The sequence below is a fragment of the Ochlerotatus camptorhynchus genome, unplaced genomic scaffold (genome assembly GCF_037179485.1).
Source record: "Ochlerotatus camptorhynchus isolate MF236.1 unplaced genomic scaffold, CSIRO-AGI_Acam_v1.1 ptg000193l, whole genome shotgun sequence".
In the NCBI taxonomy this organism is placed as follows: Eukaryota; Metazoa; Arthropoda; class Insecta; order Diptera; family Culicidae; genus Ochlerotatus; species Ochlerotatus camptorhynchus.
The window spans coordinates 3,063,155-3,087,358 of NW_027040683.1; the positions used below are offsets into that span (position 1 = coordinate 3,063,155).

A 24,204-nucleotide genomic window follows, 5' to 3' on the forward strand; every position below is an offset into this window, starting at 1 on the left:
GATTTCCTCTCGGGTTCCCTTTGATTTTTCTTGATTTTTCCCACATTTTTACGACTCTTATTCAGGTACAAAACGGCGAAAATGGCTGCTTTGTTCCGCACTAAAACTGCATCCGGGTGAAGACAACAAGTCAAGAAGACTGGCAACACTTCCATTTCCGCCGCACAAAGGTAAATGTTTTGAACGAATTCGATAGCAAAGATTACATTCTCAGAAGAAAGGTTTGTGTATTTGCTCTTTTTTCTATGCGTTGCTTCTACCTTCACTCAAGCGCAGTGCTATTGTATCTGTCGCTTGGATTCTGGCAAAGCTGCCAGTCTTCTTGATATGATGTCTTCGATCCGGGGATGGGTGTTCTCGAATAAAAAGATGAAATAGAATGGAAACACACGGTCCGTTTCATTCACTTTTCCAGTGACAGTGACTATAGACAGTCAAGTTATAGACCGGCCAACGTGAGTTGACGTATCCAAATAAATCGTATTGAAAATGTTCGTTTTGGATACAACATGACAGTACATTGACACACGGTAAGAAAACAGTACCGAACGGCCAGTTCACTTTTACTTTTGACTAGTTTGTCTTTTTATCTTCTTATGATGTTGTCAAAAACGGAGGAGCAAAACCACCCAGTAAAGTGTGGAAACTCAACGTTGAGTATAATCATATTTACCTACTTATAAATATCTGTGAAAAAACAAAAAAGTCTGTAAATGTCTGTTACGAAAAAAATGTCAGTGAAAAAAATAAAAGTAGGGGAAACAGCCCTATTGTTGCGGTATGTTAGCAGCGTTAGAAGCCTATTGTTGTGTATGGAGGTCTCCATACACAAGAGATGAACTAGCCTATGGCTAAAAATCTCTCAAATAAAGGAAAAAAAAGGTCTCCATACACAACAATAGGCTTCTAAAGCTGCTAACGTACCGCAACAATAAGGCTGTTTCCCGTATGTAAATTTACAGACATGTCTGTAAATCTGGCATTTCTGGTTGGCACATTCCTGAGTTGAACTGAAATCCTGAGGGTTGATAAAAATCCATTTCCGTAAAGCAAAATATTACCACCAAATAGGTATGTGCGTTTCTTGATAGCTGTTACATCTAATTGTGCCTGACAAAATGTAACCTTCGAGTAGATTGGTGCTTCTGCTCGACCCAGCTGTGTCCAACAAAAACCAATCCTTTGAGTGCATTGGAGCGCCTTTGAGTAAATGCAAGCAGGGTGCCTTCCATTCATTTTGACTAAAAAAATGTTTTATGAAATTATAGAATAATAGGATATCATGATGATGTTTTGTATGTGTAAGTAATAAGAAAAGATTGTAAAGTTTGTGTTTCACACATCAAACCTGCAAATTTAGCTTTTACAGAGTCACAATGAGCGTTTTTCTGATCGCCTCTTCGCAAAGAGTGAAGAGCGAAGAGTGGGTGAGATAAATTACAAAATCGCTTATTGCGACTCTCATGTAGCAAAATTGGCTGGTATTATGTGTATTACACAAACTTAACAATCTTTTCTTGTTGTTTACATAATCAAAATATTTTCATTATGTCTTATTATTCCATAATTTCTTAAAACATTTTTTTAGTCAAAATGGATTACGTCTGGATTACGAATGTCGCAGCTTCCTGGCGGTCGAAAGACGCTCCCCGAACACTTTTAAAACGTTTGTCACGGTCGATTTGGCCGCATCCTGCAATTTTGCCACCTTGGCGTGTGAGAACGTCGGATTCTCTTGCTGCGCGAGCAAAATTTTGACAAGCTGCTCCTCTTGCTTGGACGTCATTTTGAAAACTGGAGAGCAAACGGTGAAAACTCATCATATCAACCATTGTATAATCACTCAACTTCCAAAATGCAGCATTTCAGGTATTTTTTATGCATTTTTAACAGAAAAACACCAATTTGAAGTTGACCAGTTTGTGCGCGTTCCAGACTTTAAATCGAGGTAACAAACGGATCATTAACTTGCTGAAACTTTAAGCAATTAAACAAGCCTTTTATCGATTTATATCGAGATGCTTGCAGTTTCCTTCACACCACGTTTAAAATTTGTGAATTTAGAAAAATGCGGTACCTTCCCATTTTTGGCAACACGCAATTTCTATATTTTTTGCAATCTATAAAATGTATCGAACTCAACTTGAGACCACTCTTCACGAGTTAGAGGTCCACAGGGTATTTCATGAATAAATATCCAGAAAGCACTAGTCCATATCTGAGTAAAGTAATAGATGATGAGGTCGTGTTGCTTTCATCATTGATTGCCACCCTGATACACCTAGGTTGGATAATTTTGATCATATCATTATCAAAAGGATATTATTAACAATCAATACGAAACTAACGATTTTAAATTTGCTCACTACTTGACTAGCCTATTGGTCCCAAGCAAACGATTAACGTACCTCATTCTAGTCAAAATTCTAGTACTACACAATGTTTGTTTTGATTCGCTATGAAAGTTTGACAGATAAAATTAGGGCTTAGTAGATTTTCCTATGTTTCGAGGGGTGAATCGTTTAGCTTGGGACCGAAGACAGTACCAGCGCTGAGCCAAAAAGTTGAGCACGTATCTTCGGGACCTTCTAGTCTTAGAGTTACCTCTATGATATTTTCATTTAAAAAATTCGGATTTTTCGGAAAAAAAAATTCTTGGAACTGGACAATCGAAAAATCATAACTTTTTTGTCCATCATTTTTCCATCATGACCTATAGTGCAATATATGACATTTTTTATCCCCTAAAACCTATCAAAATATTTAAAAAATAAAAATAAACTGTATTGGAGAAAAATTACTTTTAAGGTTTCATTTTCATATCGTGCTATTTTTTTAGAGTGTACATATTTGTTTCAAATAGCCTCTGCTATTACCTACAACATTGCCCAAGACGCCAAACCGATCGGAGAAACCATTTTCGAGCAACAGTTTCCCGAAGATAAGCCCAATGTTTTCTATAGGCCCTTTTTAATAAATAAGACTTGATTCAAAATTGCGATTTTAAGATGGAAAATGGCATTGTTGGGCAAAACAAACGTTTCTGCAAATTTTCATCCAAATAAAAAAAATATACAAGAATAAATGGATTTGCGAATTAGCTCGTTAACCAAATCGGAGAAGGTCGCATCGGTTCGATTCGTCATTTGGTGTGGAACTGCTCCTAGAGTCCTAAAGTGTTGCTGATTTGCCACCTCAAAGCTTTTTTTAATGGGAACAAACCGCACACGCATTCCGCATCGAACGTTCGACTGTTTCGGTCTAGTGTTGCCTGCACTCCGTTATCAGTACTAGTTTTTTTTCCCTATTGAGGTTTTTTTTTCAATCCGCTTTCACACTGAGTGGTGTTATAGTATACACAAGTGTAGTGAGCATCGCGGAATTGCATTTGCCGCACAACCGTTCGAGAAAGGAAGCATTCATTTCCGGCCGAGTCCGGCAGATGAGCTGTTCATCTTTAGCCAACAAATTTCATCGCATCACGCCACTGCAACATCAAGGTCATCGAGTTCACCAGCCGGCGAGCCAGCCGGTGCTTTGTTGAAAACACTCGAGGGCAACAATAGAACGATCATCACCATCCTCACATCAGTAGATCATCGTCATCAGCCACACTCCGTGCGCTTGTGTGGAGAGTTAAGTAACAAACGGTTATCTCCCGTTCTCCGCAACCTGATTAATCTCCATACAGCGTTGATTAACTTTTCTGACACCTTTTTGTTTTTTCCTGAAAAAGTTTTCCTTTTTTTCTTTTTCACTTTGGTTTTTTTTTTGCTATTAATTTTTGCTGATTAATCTCCTTATAGTGTTGATTAACTTTTCTGACACCTTTTTGGTTTTCCTGAAAAAGTTTTCATTTTTTTTTTCTTTTTTTTTCACTTACTGTTTTTTTTTGCAGTCTGATTAATCGCCCTATAGTGTTGATTAACTTTCCTGGCACATTTTTTTTTGCTTTGTTGGATTAAGTATTATTTTTACCGTATATTTCTAGATAAGTTTTTTTCTTATATATATATATATATATATTTTTTTTTATTATTATTTTTTTTTATTTATTTTTTTTTTGTTTTCCTTACGCATATTTTTTTTTTCTTGTTTATGTCGAAATCTGTTGCGGAGGTACGTAAGACCCCGCAATGGATGAAACAAATGATGGCGGGGGTATTTCGCTAGCAGATATCTCCGATGATGAGTCTGTTGAATCTCCATCATTCGAAAATCTGCTTCTCACTGAAGAGAAAATGGATACCTCAGGGGACTCTACTTCGGACCCCAAAACGAGCACTGGAGCTTACCCAAAGGTGATGTCTAAACAACAGCCTCCTGCACCCCCTGCCCCCCCTTCTCCACCATCGCCCCCTCGTCCACCTGTTCCCCCTACTCCAACCGATCCCTTAAAAATTTCTGCGACCCCCCGCCATAAAGCTTACCCAAGTGGCTCAAAAGGTCCGTGGGTTGTTTTTTTCCGGCCCAAACAAAAACCTTTGAATATTTCTCGGATTTCGAAGGATCTGACAAAACATTTTTCGGCCGTAACCGATATATTTAAGGTGACGCCAAACAAACTGCGCGTTACCGTTGATGACCTGAAACAGGCAAACCGGATTGTTGCCTATGAGCTTTTTACGATGGAATATCGAGTCTACATCCCCAGTTGCGACGTAGAAATCGAAGGAGTGGTCACCGAAGCGAGTCTAACTCGCGAAGATTTCCTTCATGCCGAATCCTTCGGTATTTTTAAAAACCGTGCCCTTCCGAAAGTGAAGATTCTGGATTGCATCCAAATGCAATCAGTGTCTCTCATTGGCACGAAAAAAACGTACTCTCTGTCAGACTCGTTCCGTGTGACCTTTTCAGGATCGGCGCTACCTGACTACGTCGTAATTGGGAAGGTTCGACTGCCTGTACGCTTGTTTGTACCGCGGGTAATGAACTGCTCAAAATGCAAGCAACTTGGTCACACCGCTGACTTCTGCTCCAACAAACCGAGCTGCGATCAATGCGGCGAGCTGCATGCAGATGGTCCTTGCCGGGCTACCCCAAAATGTGTTTACTGCAAGGATACTCTGCATGCTTTGGTTGATTGCCCGAAGTACAAACAGCAGGGAGAAAAACTTAAGCGGTCTTTGCAAGCTCGCTCCAAGAGGTCACTTGCAGAACTCTTAAAAAACACCGCTTCATCTTCCCAAACCACCCCAAAAACCAAAAACACATACTCCATTTTGCCAGATGATGATCAGGGCTCTGACTCAGAGGTTGGTGAAGGTAGTCCCTTTGTGTTTAAAGGCAACACGAGAAAGCGATTAAAAAAAAACGTCACTCAAAATCCGCGTAAGACCTCTCGTATGGACTACCAACCTACCTTGACAAATTTAAGAGGTAGCGGAAATGTACCGAAACCCCCACCACCGGGATTTAAATCTTGTAATTTTAACAAGGACTTTCCGCCACTTCCGGGATCATCTAAAACCCCAGATATCCCAGTTTTTCAGTCAGAAAAACAGCTGAATAATCAGCAAGAACATGATGCCATGTTCACGTTTTCTGGAATTGTGGAGAGCATCTTCGATATATTCAACGTCTCTGACTCAACTCGGAACATTATTAATTTAGTGCTTCCATTCGTGAAAACTCTTTTGAAGCAACTAGCTTCTAGGTGGTCCTTCCTTGCATCGATCATATCCTTTGATGGATAATTTTCCGAATGAGGTCGGGGATATGATCTCTGTTCTTCAGTGGAACTGTAGAAGTCTTATACCGAAACTTGACACATTCAAATTTTTAGTTCACAACTCACTTTGTGATGCATTTGCTCTTTGTGAAACATGGCTTTCTTCAGACACCGATCTCCCTTTCCACGATTTTAACATTATTCGCCTTGATCGAGCAGATTCGTATGGAGGGGTGCTTCTCGGGATTAATAAGCTCCATTCCTTTCATAGAATCGATCTGCCTTCCGTGACAGGCATTGAAGTTGTCGCATGTCAGGTAAATATTCGAGGTAAAAGCCTCAGTATTGCCTCAGTATATCTTCCTCCAAGAACTGCGATTTTTCGCCAAGGTCTCTCAGATATCTGCTCAGCTTTATCTGAGCCTCGGTTGATATTAGGAGATTTTAACTCCCACGGTACAGGCTGGGGGGAACTGTACGATGACAACCGCTCAACCCTGATATACGACCTTTGCGATAACTTCAATATGACAATTCTAAACACTGGGGAAGTAACACGAGTGGCCAAACCTCCAGCAAGAGAAAGTAGATTAGACCTCTCCCTCAGTTCGAGTTCACTATCGTTGGATTGCTCGTGGAAAGTAATTCAAGATCCCTACGGTAGTGACCACTTGCCAATCAAAATTTCTATTACCAATGGTTCATCTTCCACTCGCTCGGTTGACATCGCGTACGACCTCACGAAAAACATCGACTGGCAAAAATTTGCGTCCGCGGTTCTCGGTGGTACTGATTCGGTTGAGATACTCCCTCCGCTGGATGAGTACTCCTTTTTATCGCGACTTATCGTTGACTGCGCTCTTCAAGCACAGACGAAACGCGTTCCGGGTGTTTTCGTTCGCAAACGACCTCTCACTCCGTGGTGGGATAAGGATTGCACCGACGCGAACAGCGAGAAGTCCGCCGCGTTTAAACGCTTCCGCAAACACGGTAAGGTCGAGGATTTCGAGCGGTACACCGACCTCGAGAAAACTTTTAAGAGCTTGATTAAAGCCAAAAAACGCGGTTACTGGCGTCGGTTCGTCGATGGTTTGTCGAGAGAGACTTCCATGAGAACACTCTGGAATGTCGGCAGGAGAATGCGCAACGCGTCATCACCGGTCAACGAAGACAAGGAGTACTCAGACAGTTGGATATTCAGCTTCGCGCAGAAAGTTTGCCCGGATTCGGTGTCGGTTCAAACCAACGTTCGTGATAGTCCGTCGGGTAGTAACGAAATAGATTCTCCGTTTTCGATGGTGGAATTCTCACTTGCTCTCCTCTCATGTAACAACTCAGCTCCAGGAATGGATAGAATCAAGTTCAACTTGCTCAAAAATCTCCCAGACGTCGCGAAGAGACGCTTGTTGAACTTATTCAATCAATTTCTGGAGCACAACATTGTTCCGGATGACTGGAGGCAAGTAAGAGTTATCGCCATTCGAAAACCCGGTAAACCCGCGTCGGATTATAACTCGTACCGTCCCATCGCGATGCTGTCCTGTATACGGAAATTGTTGGAGAAAATGATTCTTTTTCGTCTAGACCAATGGGTCGAGTCGAATGGTTTACTTTCAGATACGCAATTTGGATTTCGGAGAGGCAAAGGAACGAGCGACTGTCTTGCGTTGCTTTCAACTGAAATTCAACTGGCCTATGCGCAAAAACAGCAAATGGGTTCAGTTTTCTTGGACATTAAGGGGGCTTTTGATTCTGTTTGTATCGATGTCCTTTCGGATAAACTCCACGATAGTGGGCTTTCACCAATTATGAACAACTATTTGAGCAACTTGTTGTCTGAGAAATATATGAGCTTTTCTCATGGAAACTCGACAACTTCACGAATTAGTTACATGGGTCTCCCCCAGGGCTCATGTTTAAGCCCCCTTCTTTATAATTTTTACGTTAAAGACATTGATGGTTGTCTTGATGAAAATTGCTCGCTAAGGCAGCTTGCAGATGACGGCGTTGTGTCCGTTATAGGGCCAAGTGCACCGGACCTGCAAGGACCATTGCAAGATACCTTAGACAATTTGTCTACTTGGGCTATGAAGCTGGGTATCGAATTCTCTCCGGAGAAAACTGAGTTGGTTGTTTTTTCTAGGAAGCATCATCCTGCACAGTTACAGCTTCAACTAAAGGGTAGAACAATCACTCAAAGTATATCTTTCAAGTATTTAGGTGTCTGGTTCGATTCCAAATGCACATGGGGAAAACATATTGCGTATCTAAAACAAAAATGCCAACAAAGAATCAATTTTCTTCGTACAATTACCGGAACTTGGTGGGGAGCACACCCGGAAGATCTTATCAGGTTGTATCGAACAACCATCTTGTCGGTTCTAGAGTACGGAAGCTTCTGCTTTCAATCCGCGGCAAAAACACACATTCTGAAGCTACCACGGGTTCAATACCGTTGCCTCCGAATCGCGCTTGGCTGTATGCACTCGACGCATACGATGAGCCTCGAAATACTCGCGGGTGTTCTCCCACTGACAGATCGTTTCGCTGAGCTGTCTTTCCGGTTCCTCATCCGTTGTGAAGTATTGAATCCTTTGGTAATAGAACACTTTGAGAAGCTGCTCGACCAAAATCCTCAAACAAGATTCATGAGTTTGTACTATGAGTACATGACGCTGGAGGTTGGTCCTTCTTCATTAATCTCCAATCGTGATTGCTTCCAAGCCTTCTATAGTTCCTCTGTAAATTTTGATCTGACCATGATGCAAGAAATCCATGGAATACCAGATCACCATCGGTCGATGGTTGTTCCCTCAATTTTTGCAATCAAGTACCACCATGTAAGTAACGATAAAAGATTTTTCACAGATGGGTCAACCATAAATGCTTCCACTGGATTTGGTGTATTTAATCAATTTCATAGCGCCTCCTATAAACTGCAGAAACCATGCTCCGTATACGTTGCGGAACTCGCAGCTATATTTTACGCAGTAGAGCGAATTGCCTCACTACCTTCTGACCATTATTTCATTTTTACGGATAGTCTTAGCTCATTGGAGGCTATTCGTTCAATGAGGCCGATGAAGCACTCCTCGTATTTCCTGCCTGAAATACGATCTAAACTGAGTGCTTTATCTAACTGCTCCTATACTATCACCTTAGCTTGGGTCCCATCTCATTGCTCAATTCCGGGTAATGAGAAAGCGGACTCATTGGCTAAGGTGGGCGCTATGGAAGGCGATATTTTTGAGCGACAAATCGCCTTCAACGAATTTTTCTCCATTGCTCGCCAGCAAGTCCTCATCAGTTGGCAACAAAAATGGAATGATGGTGAATTGGGAAGATGGTTACATTCTATTCTCCCACAGGTGTCGAACAAACCATGGTTCAAAGGGTTGGACATGAGCCGCGACTTTATACGCGTTATATCAAGGCTTATGTCCAATCACTGCTCGTTAGACTCGCACTTCTATCGAATTGGGCTCTCAGGCAGCAATTTATGTGCGTGTGGCAGTGGTTATCACGATATCGAGCATGTTGTTTGGCCGTGTACCTTACACCGTGTTGCCAGATCTGAGTTATCCACATCCCTCAGGGCCCGAGGAAAACAACCCGCGATACCCGTTAGAGATGTCTTGGCGAGCCGAGACCTTGACTATTTGAATTTAATTTATGTGTTTTTAAAACGGATAGATTTGAGGATTTAGAAGTTAGTGTCATCTTGTGTTCTCCCAAGTTGTTAGCTACCCATCGGTGTACCCCCATGTTTGTCTTTTTCATCAGAGTGTCGCCTAGTTCGAGATCAAGAGCACATTGCTCTCCAAACCTTGTGTTCACAATCCCTACCCTGCCATCCATTTGTTACAATTTGTTACCCCTAACCTCGAGATAGCCGCGAGTAATCGGCCCCCGCTTTACTAACGTTAGTTTTAAGTAATTTTGTTATCTAAACAATGAATATCGGCTCCGCAAAGCTACAGCAAATGAGCCTGGAAAAATAAACGAATTATTAAAAAAAAAAAAAAAAAACCGCACACGCGCGATGTAATTTTTTTTCGTCTTTCGAATGGGTTATAGTTCAAGGTCGTTGAGCGGCGGGAGAGCGCCTCAGGCTTACTAGAGGTGGTTACTCAACAGCGGTTTGCATACGTTCTAATTGATCTAGCTGTGAGATATGTATCGTAAAATTTTATGGGGCTTTGTTGCACCATATTCGATGTCACTTGAAAGTGAGTCGTGATGTGTCGGGATGCAGTTGGAATTTGAGGTATTTACTGACAGGCCTGCACCGTTGTAAAATATAGCTAAAAATGATAAACTTCACCGATGTCGATGAAAAGGCCGAATGGACAAATGCAGCGATTGCTCTATTTGAAAACGGCAGTCTAATAAACGTTCACGAAAAGAAGGGAAAACTCCCATAACATAATGCGAGATTACCAATAAATGTACTGGCTCAGGAGCAATAAACTATTTAAAATGAGCAACAGACCAGTAGAAAGTAGCAATTGAAAATTAAAAAGCTGCTATAGAAAATATTTGATAATCTTATGTTTTAGCAATCAAAATTTTTTAATTGAATAAGGGGGAGAGGTAGCTCATCGATTCTTCCGGTTCGCCTCCTTTCATCGTGCTATACCAGGTACCAGACCATAACCAGGGTAGTTGATCGATAGCTCGATGACGTCATTTCGTTGACGTCAGCAATGGGAAATTCTCATAGCAGGCGTTGACGATGGGAAGTTGTCGAGTTGTTGAATAGCAACTATCGTGGTAACTCACCGATTACCTGTCGATCTGCCAAATTTGGAAAGACGTCTGCATTGAATTGTCTCATATAATAATATTCCGCCCACTATATCACAAGAAATTGCGAGTAGCTGAGTGGAATGGAGATAAGTTAAGCATTGGGTACAGGACCAAGTCTCCCCTGGGTGGTGCCAAAAGATGAGCGCAATAGAATCATCAAGTTGCCATAAGGCACGGAATGAGACTATTGCATGGCTGGGTAGTAAAAGTCTTCCATTCGTTAGTCATTTCAGGTGAATTAGAACAGGTTTAGGTGGGCATTGGCCAGATTTGGATTTTTCAGATGTAATCCTGGATAGGACCCTGTCATTGAACGTCGCGTGAAAGTGGAACTTAATGAAGGCCTAAGTACTTTTTCGTAGTTTTTAGTTTTCGGATTTGAAAGATCGTCGGTTATAGTGGCCTGCTTACTGAGCAGAGAAACGCGGTTCCAGGTCCTTACATATCAAAGAGATTTATGGTAAAATCGCTTGTGTATCGTGTATTTTGCGAAACTCGTTGTTGTCGTTGGTTCCGGGTTTGAATGGATACACAAATTTGAGCAACGGTATTATGTGATATGAGGGGCTCGGTGGCCTTAGAGCAACCGTTTTTGCTTACTGAGCAGAACATCATGAGTCTAATCTCAGGCCCATCCACATTCAAGATTCGTCAATCGTTTTATTTGTTAATATGACTACATGGTAATAACAGCAACTCGGTGATTAAAAAGGTGCTCGTCTGCCTAGTGGCAAACTTTTTGCTTACTGAGCAGAAGACCGTGGGTTTAGTCCCAAACTCCTTCGCGTTATATGATCGTTAGGACATCAATTCAGCTTATCGTTTACCAAAACGAACCCTGCTGCAAACCCAACCCTCTTATCCAACATCCCAGTGATTCCTCGTGGAAGTGCAGAGGTGTTCTCGGCTTCCATAAAAGCGAGTGTCATGTCAACACAATCCTTCCCATTCCTTTCTTGACCTGTGTTCGGGCGCGGCTGGTGCTGGTATTGCCTAATTTAAGATCACCAGTTTTTACACATTGAGGATGATTGCTAGTCCCAAGCATCGTCTATTGGTTCTATGTGTAATTACAGCTAATCTGGCAGTAACAGAGTAGCAACCGTGGGCGGTCAATCAAGCTCAAGCTCAAAATTTTTTAATTGAATAAATAATTGAAGAAATTCTAATTAAAAATCTAAAACTAAAAAAATTAAAACCTTAATCTAATCTATGGTTGCTTCCACTCACTTACTATAAAAATATGTTTTTCGGAATTTTTGAATGATTAGATGTTATAATGATATTTTGTATTTGTTAGTTACAGGAAGAGGTTAAAAGGCAAGTGTTTGACACATAAAACCAATCAAATTCGCTTTCAGATAGTCACAATCTACGATTTTTCGACTCGCGAGCAGTCACTCTGAGTGAACGCTCACGAATCATTTTGCTGATTGTGACACTCTGAAAGCAAAATTGACTGCTTTTATGTGTCAAACACATACTTTACAGCCTCTACTTTCAACTTTGAAGTTCAAAATATCATTAAAAAAATTTATTGCTAGAGAGTGGAAGCCACCCTGATCTAATCCAAAAATAAAAAATAAAATTAAATGAGCACTAAGAAGATTTCGTGCTAGAATTTATTGACGAATAGCATTGACGCCATTTTGAAAAAAAACTACAACATCCAAAATGGCAGAAGTTTGAGTTTTTTTTTAATTCGTCATTTGGCGTGGAACTTTTTTTTTTTTTTTTTTTTGTCTTTATTTTAGAGATTTTTAGCCTGAGGCTAGTTCATCTCTTCGGCGTGGAACTGCTCGTGCCTCTAAAATGCAATGTTCGAACTAGAAAGTTGTAACGTATTATTAGCTGTTAAAAGGATATAACATTGTTCTTAGCGGCGCCGGTGGTGTAGTGGTAAGCGTGATTACCTCTCACCCCAGCAGGCCTGGGTTCAATCCCAGTCGGCGCCGCCGGAATGTTCTGAGGCATAACATCTCTGATCACGCCTTCCTTCGGAAGGGAAGTAAAGCCGTTGGTCCCCGGTTCATTGATAGGTTGATGGGTCGATAGGTAGGCGGTAGGGTCCAGGTGTGGGAGCTGCCTCCCTGGCGTCGGTAGCATTGGTGCTCAGCACGGAAAACAAGATCGACGGAAAACAAATCAAGGGAAAAAAAAACATTGTTCTGTATCACGAAATTCGCTAATAAAACATCATAGCTCTTTATACTAAACATTACATCAAATTCAACTAGTTTTCATAATGCATTTGGAGGTTTACGTTTATTGGTGTTCTGCTCTTATTTGTATTAGAAATTCCGGACGTTTGTTCTTAGAGCCAAATTCATCACCAGCGCTTAAGCCTTAAGCCAGGTTTCCCAACCAGTGGTCCGCGGCCGACAGGGGGGCCGTGAGGTTTTTTCAAGGGACCGCGAGGGTCTTGGTTTGCTTGGTCTAAAAAAATATGCCAAAAGTGACAATATCTTGGCTAAAATCAAAACATTTTTTGAATCGGGTGGCTTACAGTGGGAAAAAGTAAGTGGAGTTAATATCGATGGCGCTCTAGCAATGCTTGGTAACAAATCAAGATTTCAGAAAGAGATTATAGAGCTTGCTCCATACACCACAGGTTTCCGATATGCCCTCGTCAGCAAGAGCAAGACTCTGCTGGAACTAATGTGAAAAGTACTTGATTCTGTCATCAAAATTGTTAATTACGTCAAATCTGGAGCTCTGAACACTCGTTTATTCAAAGAACTCTGCAAGCAAATTAATTCAGATCACGTGGTTCTTCTTTTCTACACTGTTGCTCGCTGGTTGTCCAAAGGCAATGTTTTAAACCGTGCTTTTGAATTTAAGGAAGAAATCAAAATGTTCTTGGAAGTTCAAGGCAAAAATGATTTCATTGCTAATTTTAGTGTGGAAAGTTGGCATAAGCGTCTCGCTTGTTCAATAAATTTTTAGGCATCAAAATTCGCTGGACTTGAAAATACGGGGCCAGTAAACTTTTTTTTACGTAGGACTACGTCTGTGATTTCTATATGACGGTACACTTTGTGAAAATCAAAAATGTAACATGTAACAAAATTGTGAAAGATTTTGAACGTTAATAACTCAGCTGCCCCTGGACCAATTTCAATAATTGTATCACCAATCGATCAGAAATATTGATATCACCAATTACCTGTGAAAAGCGATTTCCCTAACACAGATTTCAAAGTTGAATTCCATCCGGTCTCACAATCACCGCGTGGTGAGTGGGTGTTCTCGAGTACACAACGAAAGGCTCCCGGCAAGCAGGTAGCTATCAAGGTTGGCCTCAACCGCTGGTCGGATTCAGTTCCAATCACCGTGTGTGGTGGTGTCTGGTCGTCGGCATCAGCAGCAGCGCTTTCGACGCGTGGCGTTGAACATTGTTCTCCAGTACACAACGAAAGACTGCCTGCAAGCAGCGAGCTGCAGCCCACATGGCCATCCATAGAAGGAGGAAGAATTGCTATTGATCGGAATCAGTCGCTCTACGTGAGTTGCTGTGGGCCATCTATGCCAAGCGCGTCATACTAAAGGGTATAAACAGAGAGAACCGCGCTCAAATTCCTATTCCTAAACAAAACAGAAGCTCCTGCTGCAGTTAACAAATAAGATTTATCATATAAGACCACGTAGTCCTACGTCACCATTGCGTAAAACCCCATAGGGCTGTCCCTAGTAGTTTTTTAATACTTTATTAATGAGATTTTTAGCCGATGGGTAGTTCATCTCATTCACTCCCAAGACGATCTTCAAGCAGTCAAGCAAAACTGGTCCCGAAGGGTTAGTATTGGAAATGTTGCCGTGTTCCATAGACTCTGATGTATGACTGACAAAAGAGCGAACGAGCTAAAATCGGATCTTTAATCAGAAATTATTGCTCATTTTCACTCACTGGATTATCAATGTGAGCTGAGTTTCCCTGAGCTGATACAAGAAGTCCGCAATCCGTTTTCTTCCTCAATGGATGTGGAAGTCTTGATGAAGCACAGGATGAAAATTTGGACCTGAGAAATGATTCCTTATCTCATGGTTTTTTCCGTGAAAAATATTTGAACCAGTGGTTCTGGCATGCCATGTCGTATATCAAAGTCTCCAAGCAGACATTGAAGATCCTTGTCCCATTTGCATCTTTATAACGAGAGTACGAGAGCAGATTTTCAAACAGATTGAACGTTGACGAAGATATGAGATTGGCATTATCACAAACGCAGCATTGTAACTAGATTTGAGATCTACAACATCGAGTTGTTGGCTGTTGTTAACATAGTATTTTGAAATGAAACGAATAACTTACAGATCAAATGAATGGTTTTTATTCGTCTCAGCGTAATTTATACAAGGTACTTTTCAGTGGGCCGCGGAACATCCAATTGTTCACAAAGGGGGTCGCCGAGCTGAAAAGGTTGCGAACCACTGAAATAAGAAATTGACCCTTACACTCTTAGACTACGACATTTTTTCGAGGATCGTGATTCCTAGATTATGAAAATAAAAGGGATTTAATGTCGGCCTAAACTCCCCTAATTTGGGCCCAATTAATTAGCAATCGACTAAATTTCCAATAGCGATCCAAAATATCCATTAGTACCGTCCTAATGACGCGTTCATCTAGATAAAATTGATAAATAGAAGATTTTTAGTGGATCTTAGATCCATAGGCCAACATTAGAGCCATTTCCCCTTCTGTCAGCAAAGTAGGGGATGAAGGGGTATAACGATCATAAGCACCACCGGTTTAAGCACCTCTTTGGGTGCTCATTTTTTTTCCATTAATTTATTTGATAAGGCTCAACCGCATTAACTTTACTGAGCCGAGGATTCTTGGTCGCTATACAATACATCTTAAAAATATAGTCAAAAGGTATAACACAATAAACACTTTATCTTCCGCTATCCAAAAAGCCTCCTCCATCAGAACTGGAGCCGCTTCCAGTGGTTTCATTGTATGGCAGTTACGCCATCGTGGGGCAAAGCGCTTTCATTGCATCAATGGACGCAAAACGTGGTCACAAACTTATCACGAAACGGTGGCTTCCCAAAGTCGACGACGCCTCGACCGAAAGAACTGCTGATGAAAAACAATGAGGAGGACCACACAATGGTTGCTGCCGAGAAAACAGACGATCGCGTGGCACACATCGAGAGTGGCCTGCTTTTGTCGACAGCCAAGTGAACACTGGGTGCTCATTATGTCCCTTATTATCCTATCTATAGAAAACTGTAACTTTTCTCAAATCGAATCAAAATTCAGTTATTGAATTTCAAATGTTAAATGTTTTGATAGTGTTAAAAATTAATGTGAATTTCCTACCTCGAGTTGAAGAACTTTCTCCAGCGTCCAAACGCAAATACCTTTGGCTTCTTTTATGTTGGTCCGATAACATTGAGCTCTCTCTCTCTCTGCAGCTGTCTTGGGTATCTTCTTATTTTCCAGTTGCTTTTGGATTTTTTCGTTGTTCCGCCAGAACAGCTCGTAAATAAAACGTTCTCACACGGCCCGCGTAGCCTCTCCGAATACCCAGTGACATGCCGGCCCTACGACACAGTTCAGGGGTCTCATGCTACTGAGCTAGTTACCCGGGAGTGTTTGGTCATGCCATAGTCACAATATCGATCTGCGTATTCGTAACTGTTGATCAACCGGTTCCGAATGTTTTCAAGATTCTGGAATTAACATGAGAGAAACCGGACTAATCCCGGAGTTCTGAAATTTGGAAAAATCTCAAGGCGATAATGAATCTGGGCAGTGCGTTGGGAAAATATCAAAAATTCAAATCTCACCAATGCCCAAGATCACAACAGCTGCGGTTGATTTTGCAAGCTGTGATATCGCAGCTCGGAATATCAAGCTAGCAAAACTCACCAGCTGCAAATCTCAACTAACTGTGATGAGATTGAGTTTCATGATTTTTGCTTTACTTCCGAATGCAACCGAAACTTCCACATCGGCTGGCAGCAGTCACTTCGTGTCTGCCATCGGTGAAGAGTAAAAAGAGCTAGCAAACTATACTTTCTCTTTCTAAGAAAACGATGTGTAACGTAATCATTTCTGTGTCGAGTCAAGTCTCCACTTGAATTTTGCACGTTGTGAATAGTCTCGCAATATCAAAGGAGCTTGTAAAATCAATATCAATATCGTATGAGAGCGGAAAAATATCATTTGATTGATGATTTTGCCAACACTGAATCTGGACCAGTGTTCGGAAAATCATTCTCAAATCTCATTTATTGAGCCTCCCTGCGAGAATAAACTCACGTGTGAATGCGGCAAACAAAATTCACGCTTGAAATTCTCATGCATATTCACGCACTCACACTCACAACGCCGAAAAATCATTCCAGCTTTAAACGCATAAAAACCACTCAAACGTCAATTGATATCATGCCTATGCATGTTGTGTAAGTTTTCCAACTCCTGATGCACAAGCAATAGTAATAACAATGAATAACGCCAAAATATAAAGCAATGAATTTTTTAAACTGAAAACTCATCGGTGATTTTTGCGACGTTGAATTTTGCAAGGCAAAACTCATAGGCGCATAAACTCATGCATGAGATTTGAGTTTTTAAGTTTTTCCGAACACTGCGGGCATTGGTTTTTTTTTATCATTTAAGTTCCAGGATCTGAAATAGTTTTGAAAGAATTTTGGATCCGAATTTTTTTCCACAACTTTGGGATTTTTTCTTTTTAAATCTAAGGCTTAGAGCAATTCCTGAAATCACGTTCTCAGATATTTTTGCAAGACAAGAAAATCATCAAAATTCTTCAATTTTTGGGAATTTTGGAAAATCTATGATTTTAAAATAGATCAAAATCATTTAAACTTAGCTGCTTTTTTCAAAACTCTCTTTATCTCAGCAATCTATATAAAATATAGTCTGAAAAATGTTGTCCACGAAAAGCTTCACGGTGTAGGAAAATCGCAAGGAAATTCAGGAAAAAACCATAGTAATCACAATTTTGGCAATGACTTTTTCAAAAGTCTGCATTAGCCATAATTTTTTACACAGGGACATTTTTTGGTATTTAAATGTTAATCACTTTTTTGGATTTATTTTTATCATTGTGCTAGCGGCGCCGGAGGTGTAGTGGTAAGCGTGATTGCCTCTCACTTCGAAAGGCCTGGTTTCAAGCCCAGTCGGCGCCGCTGGGTTTTTCTGAGGTATAAAATCTCTGATCACGCGTTCCTTCGGAAGGAAAGTAAAGCCGTTGGTCCCTGTTCCATGAGTTGATGGGTCGATAGGTAGGGTCCATGTGTGGGAGCTACCTCCCTGACGTCAGTAGCATTGGTACTCAATACGGAAAACAAATTAAGGAATAAATAAATTGTATTGTGCTGGTTGCTTTGAAAATTTGATATTTAAAACTCATCAACAGTAAGGACAATATATCTTGAGCATCAGAAGATTGGCTAAAATAAATGAAAATAATTTCCCGATGAAATTTTTTACCTAAAATAAATGGTTTAGGCACCTAAACTCGCCTTTTGGACCATTGTGTGCATTGCGTTTCAATTTCGCTCCGTGATTTTAATGTGGTAACCTGTAGTTGCCCTGAGGCAAATAAACTTAAGAATTTCATAAGGCTCGACTTTCAGCGTGACTTATGAATGGTTTTCGTCTTACGCCATTTTATTTTCCTAATCGTTGAAAGAAGAGTGGTCAACACACAGGCCTCGTAATCTCAACGTCCATTGTTCGGTTCTAGTCTGCTGCGTTTTATTATTTTTTGTCAACATTATATTTCATAAGGCAAGGTGGATTTTTTTATCTATAATCGGTTGCTGATCTGGCCATTTTCATTCCAGTAATCAAAGGATTACATGTTAGTGCTTGTTACTTTTTATGACTTGATAATAGTGACAATATTCGGGTAGTGACCACCGCCGTTATGCATTTATATAGGTAGGATATTGTATATTTCAAATCAAAAATATTTTTATGTTCATAGAGTTTACATAATCCTTTTCCCTTTGTCCCCTTTGTCCTTCTCCTTTTCCTTTCCCTCTTCTCTTTTCAGAAAGGCTAGGACAAGAGTTAGTGCTCATGTCCCAACCGTCAGAAGAAAATGGAGCATCACTTAACCTTGTAACGAGGTTACAAAAGTATCCCACCTATCCTTTATATAATCTGGCATCACTTATTTTAAAAAACCGTTCTTGGTCACTGAGTTCAGTTGCGGTTGGTAACTCACGGCAGATCTGTCAAACAGATTAAAAATGGGAGTTTGTTTAGCCCACCGGAAAAATACGTCCGAGTCCGAGCCGAACCAACGAATGCCCGGGTATTGTAGCTCCCTAGAGGGTAGAGCCATGATTGTTCCAGATGTGTTCTTGAAAAGCTTTCCAACCACGAGACAGTGAACAAGGTGAACATAGGACATAGTAGATCAATAGTAAGGTGGCAAGTAGGGAAGGTATAAGTTAACGAATAAAATTAACGGTCAGACAGTGAGACATACCAGGCAGTTAAAGTGACGTAAAAAGCATACACGGAGGTTTGTAACATTTAATGTGAAGTTAGACAAGGACAGTAACAGTGATATTAATTACAGAGCGATATATATACATATAACTTCAGGAATACTAGCACCTTCGTTGTTTAGTGTACCACCATACTCCAGGTAATAACAGTCAGTAAAAAACACATAATATGTAACACTAACACGCTAAAATTCGCTTGAAGGAAAATCCTTCAAACGAAGGTCCTACCCTTAGGCCGTAAAACCCTACCGTCTACCCTCGGTGGACAGTTGGGTGTTGCACGTGTCGACTTCCGACGTGCAACCCCGCTCGACAGCGCTCTGTCGGCATAGCTGGTCGAATCCCGTCGTGCACGAGCCTAAAACCCTGCCACCTCGTTGTCACCGCGCCAAGTCGGCATATTTAGAAAAAAAAAAGCTCCCCGCTGCGAGCCATCCATCGACTAACATCAGTCTCGCCATCTTGTGCTATCCCACAAATAATAGCAAGTTGAAAAGGTATTTGCTACACCTACCTGTCACCATCATCGCAGACACCAACCAACATGCAACAACGCGCGCAACGAACATCACCCAGCAACATTGAACAGTGCCATATCCAGTAAGTGAAGCCCACTAACCCTAGCTAGGAAGCAATAAATAAATGTTGAAACGAATTCGTTAATTTAAACTGCATGTCCTTAGTAAACCGCGGAATCTGTGTAGTGCGAGGCTGGATTTGAGACACATTTGGAACAAATAGTTTTTTTTCCGTTAGTAGATCCCTGTAGGTAATGTGGGGAAAACCATCATAGGAAACCCCGCTTGCCGATGATTTTGTCTTCTCCCTGTAGGTAATTTATTCGTTTGTTGGGTTCAGTGCAATTCTTGCCGCCATTTGTAGGATTTTTGATAAACCTGCCCTGAGGTCTCTAGCCGGAACGGGATTCGGTTTCTGAGAACTTGCCCCTTCACGGTAACCTAGTGTTACCTGGCGCTTAAGTGAAGGCCGTGATTTTCCTCTTTCGCTAAAACACTCCCGACCCGTTACATTTTGGCGCCCAACTAACGGTATTTTTGATCGAATGGAGTTGAAGTTATTGAAAATTTTAAATTTTGTACAGTAGTTTCTTGAATTAATTTCTAGGTGTAAGTTTGCTGTAGATTTAAGTCTGAATTATGAAAATTGAATTGAATTAGTTAAGTTGAATTGAATTGATTTTGTTGTGAATTTTGATTGAGTTGGTTAGCCTCAGTGCCTAAATTTCGTTCTTAAATTTAAAAACTATTCTATATACATTTATTTGATAAAGAATATTACTAGAATTGTAGCAAGTCGAAGCTTCTTAAAGAATTTTGAACTTAGCAATCTAAAATTTGTTCACATTACATACGTATCGTAGAACGTTGAGCAGCAGTAGTTACCTAAAACGAAATAGAATATTAAAATTAAAATGAGCAATCAATCATCAAACATATTCATGTACTTCGTAAACCCTAGTGACTTACTGAATGACGAAGTCGAATATGAACTAAAATTACGATGTTTACCAGTCGACGGATCTTTACAAGGAAAAAGGCAGAGATTGAAAAAAGCGATGTTAGATGAAATTAAAAGACCAAAAGTATTAGTATCAAAAAAATCTATCCACCAAGAGTACCCAGTCAGTGTTCACTCGGCTGTCGACAAAAGCAGGCCACTCTCGATGTGTGCTACGCGATCGTCTGTTTACTCGGCAGCAACCATTGTGTGGTCCTCCTCATTGTTCTTCATCAGCAGTTCTTTCGGTCGATGCGTCGTCGACTTTGGAAAGCAACCGTTTCGTGATGAGTGTGTGAGTGCTGACCACATTTTGCGTCCATTGCTGCAATGGACGCGCTCTGACCCTCGTTGGCGTACAACAATTTGCCATACAATGAAACTACTGGAAGCGGCTCCAGTTTTGATGGAGAAGGCTTTTTGGATAGCGGAAGATAAAGTGTTTATTGTGTTGTACCTTTTGACTATAGCTTTAAGATGTATTGTATAGTGACCAAGAATCCTCGGCTCTGTTAAGTTAATTCGGTTGAGCCTTATCAAATAAATTAATAAACATAAAGAGTACCCAGTCGTATCACAAAAAGTGCAAGATTTAAGACATATTTTAGAAACCTGTTGTCCGGAACCGAAACACATTTCAAGGTTACGTCATTGTAGAGCCAGAATTATTAGGACCAACGTAATAACAAGAGAACAACAGCGGGTAAGAAACGAACTGATTGCGGAAATAGAGGGTTTATTAGATCGATATGGAAATCCAGACGACAGAAGAAGCAGCCTCCCTCCAACCAGCTTGAGACTTAGTTGCTCACAGGGTGGGGTACAAGGATTGGAGGAAAGAGTAGATCGTGACCCGAACCTGAATTTCCCAGAACCATTTCCAAGCTTTTCTGAACAAGAATGGTTGGAAACCGCTACGGGACCAATACCACGTCACTCAGAAAACGCTGATGAATGGCCGAGAATTCAAAATTCTCGAAGGGAGGACTACCCATTACTTCAGCGTCGTAATTCGCAGACGAATTGGAACGAGCAGGCGCAAGTGGTAGATCAGTGGAAAACAGAAATAAATCGCTACATCCAAGAAACACTATCGTCCCAGATGACCATGATGATGGAACAACTAAGACAGTTTTCAGTTCAACATCTGCAACAAACTCAACCACCGGGTCCCGCATCCAGCCCTAAACAACCACCTGTACCAGCGACGCCACCAACACCAGGGCGTACACCGAGACCCTTACCTTCTCCGAGACCAATACCTTCACCGAGACCAGCACCACTACCCTCACCACCAATACCGCCACCGTCACCACCATTGCCACCACCGTCACCACCACTACCACCACCACCACCGCTTACTCCACCACCCCCACATCCAGGTCCCAACCTAAGACTACAGCGTGGCCCATACGCCAATTCTGTAGCATCGCACGTGTCATCCATTGACAACATGTTCATGCCACGTCCTTCGAGGCAAAGTACGGAATATCGCTATAGACACACCGTGCCCATAAGTAAATGGAGAATCAACTTCGGAGGAGATACAAGAGGACCAACGGTGACCCAATTCATAAACCGTGTTGAAATTTTGGCTAGGAACAACAACGTGACAGACGAAGAACTACTAAGCCAAGCAAACTTCTTGTTTAGGGAAAATTCAGAAGCAGAAGAATGGTACTATACATTCTGCCATAAGTTCACTAACTGGACCAATTTTAAGTACCAGCTCCGTTTAAGATTTGAACAACCAAACAAGGATGGAGTAATAGAGAGGCAAATTTTGGATCGTAGGCAATTTCCAAATGAAACCTTCAATGCATTTGTGGGAACTATAGAGAAATTAGCCCAACAACTGACAAAACCGATGACTGAAAGCAGAAAACTGGAAATTCTCATGGCGAATATGAGAACCGCGTATAAACCGTTCCTAACGTTCTATAGAATTCAAAGGATTGACGATTTAATAATGGTGTGCCATGGACTGGACAAGTCAATGTACCAGAATTACACGAGCGGAAACCGAAATCGTCATCACCAAGTTAACTACTTAGAAGACACTGAGGGGGATGAAGTGGATGAATCTGAAGAGCAAGAGGCAGAACTGAATGCCATCAATCGAAACGTACCTAGGAAACCCCAGGAGAAACCAAAGGAGACCTCATCCCAACGGAATACAGGAGCTATACCTAAAGAAAACAGGGACGATGAGAGCAATATTCTTTGCTGGAATTGCCGCCAATTCGGCCACTTTTGGAGGAACTGTGAGAGACCGAAGAAAGTATTCTGCCACTTTTGTGGATACATGAATACGATTACTTCTAACTGCCCAAATAATCACATGTTCGCCAACCAGCAGCAAAAAAACGATTCAGCAGAGAGATCGTAGGAAGCAATCTTTCTGGAAATCCAGCAAAGCCTTCCAATCAAGGAGAATCAGAACCTCCGATCCAAACAGAAACGCCTACTTTGCATCACATTAACATTCGACCTAATAGATGTCCGCAAATTAAAGTTAACGTTCTAGGAACAACTATAACTGCCTTGTTAGATTCAGGAGCGAGCGCTACAATTATAAATTCGAGAGAGATTGTCCAAAAACATAAATTTAGGGTACACCCGATAAAAATCAGCATAAAAACAGCAGATGAAACTGCATACGCCTGTGAGGGTATCGTAATGATTCCTTACACGTTTCAGGGGAATACAAACGTAGTACCTACGTTATTAGTTCCTCAAATTTCTAGGACTCTAATACTCGGGATTGATTTTTGGAAGGCATTTAATATAACTCCAGCAATAGTTAGTACAGAATCAGTAAGAAGATTGGAATTTGATGAGTCAGCTCAGAGTGATCAATTAAACGTAATAGAAACCTATTTTGAAGAGCAGGAAGACATTGTATTCACCATAGAATCAGTAGAACCCCGAATAATTCAGGAACTGAATCCAGACGAAGACACTAGCCTTGAACTTCCGTCTATCGAACCACCCGTGAATGAAGATCTCAGTAACATCACTACCGAGCACGAACTATCTGGAAAAGAGAGGACAACATTAGAAAAAATATTAGAGGTGCTCAAAAATACAGATGGAAAATTAGGACGAACGAATTTAATGGTGCATAAAATCGAAATAGTACCAGGAGCTCAACCAAAAAAACCACCACAATATCGATGCTCCCCACACATACAAAAGGAGATGGATAAGGAGATTCACAGAATGATAGAATTGGACGTCATCGAGGAATCTGAGTCAGAATGGTGCAACCCTTTACTACCTGTGAAAAAGCATCTGGCGAGTGGCGTATTTGTCTTGACTGTAGACGAGTCAACGAAGTAACGAAAAACGAGGCATACCCATTTCCGGACATGATGGGAATTCTAGGTCGAATTGAAAAATCTAATTATTTCTCAGTCATAGATCTATCGAAAGCCTACTGGCAAATACCACTCCACCAAGACAGCAGAGATTATACTTCGTTTAGGGCCGGTAAAAACCTATACAGGTTTAAAGTTATGCCTTTTGGACTGAAAGGTGCACCGATTACACAAACAAAGCTGATGAATAGAGTTTTAGGGTTTGATCTCGAACCGTACGTTTACGTCTATTTAGACGACATAATCATAACGTCTAAAACTCTTGAAGAGCACTTTAGGCTGCTCAAAATAGTTGCAGAGAGACTTAGAAAAGCGGGGTTAACTATA

The 24,204-nt window shown here is 41.1% G+C and overlaps 2 protein-coding genes across 2 annotated transcripts in view; one reads left to right on the forward strand and one right to left on the reverse strand.

The window, feature by feature from the left end:
* LOC135702476 (uncharacterized) overlaps positions 1-24,204 on the forward strand; it is a 518,995-nt gene that overhangs the window by 108,208 nt on the left and 386,583 nt on the right. The window lies entirely within an intron of this gene.
* LOC135702573 (uncharacterized protein ZMO1243-like) lies at positions 1,610-21,952 on the reverse strand. Its single transcript, XM_065223632.1, has 2 exons — positions 21,742-21,952; positions 1,610-1,794 (listed from the first exon to the last, which is right to left on the reverse strand). The coding sequence occupies exons 1-2, from the start codon at positions 21,950-21,952 to the stop codon at positions 1,610-1,612; spliced, it is 396 nt and encodes a 131-aa protein (XP_065079704.1).

Excerpts from the sequence above, each read along its gene's own strand:
- LOC135702573 (XM_065223632.1), bottom strand. The coding sequence starts at position 21,952 with ATGTTGTCAATGGATGACACGTGCGATGCTACAGAATTGGCGTATGGG. Across the intron at positions 1,795-21,741 it reads AGGTATTGGTCTCGGAGAAG|TTTTCAAAATGACGTCCAAG; the intron begins GTAAGGGTCTCG and ends TTTGCTCTCCAG.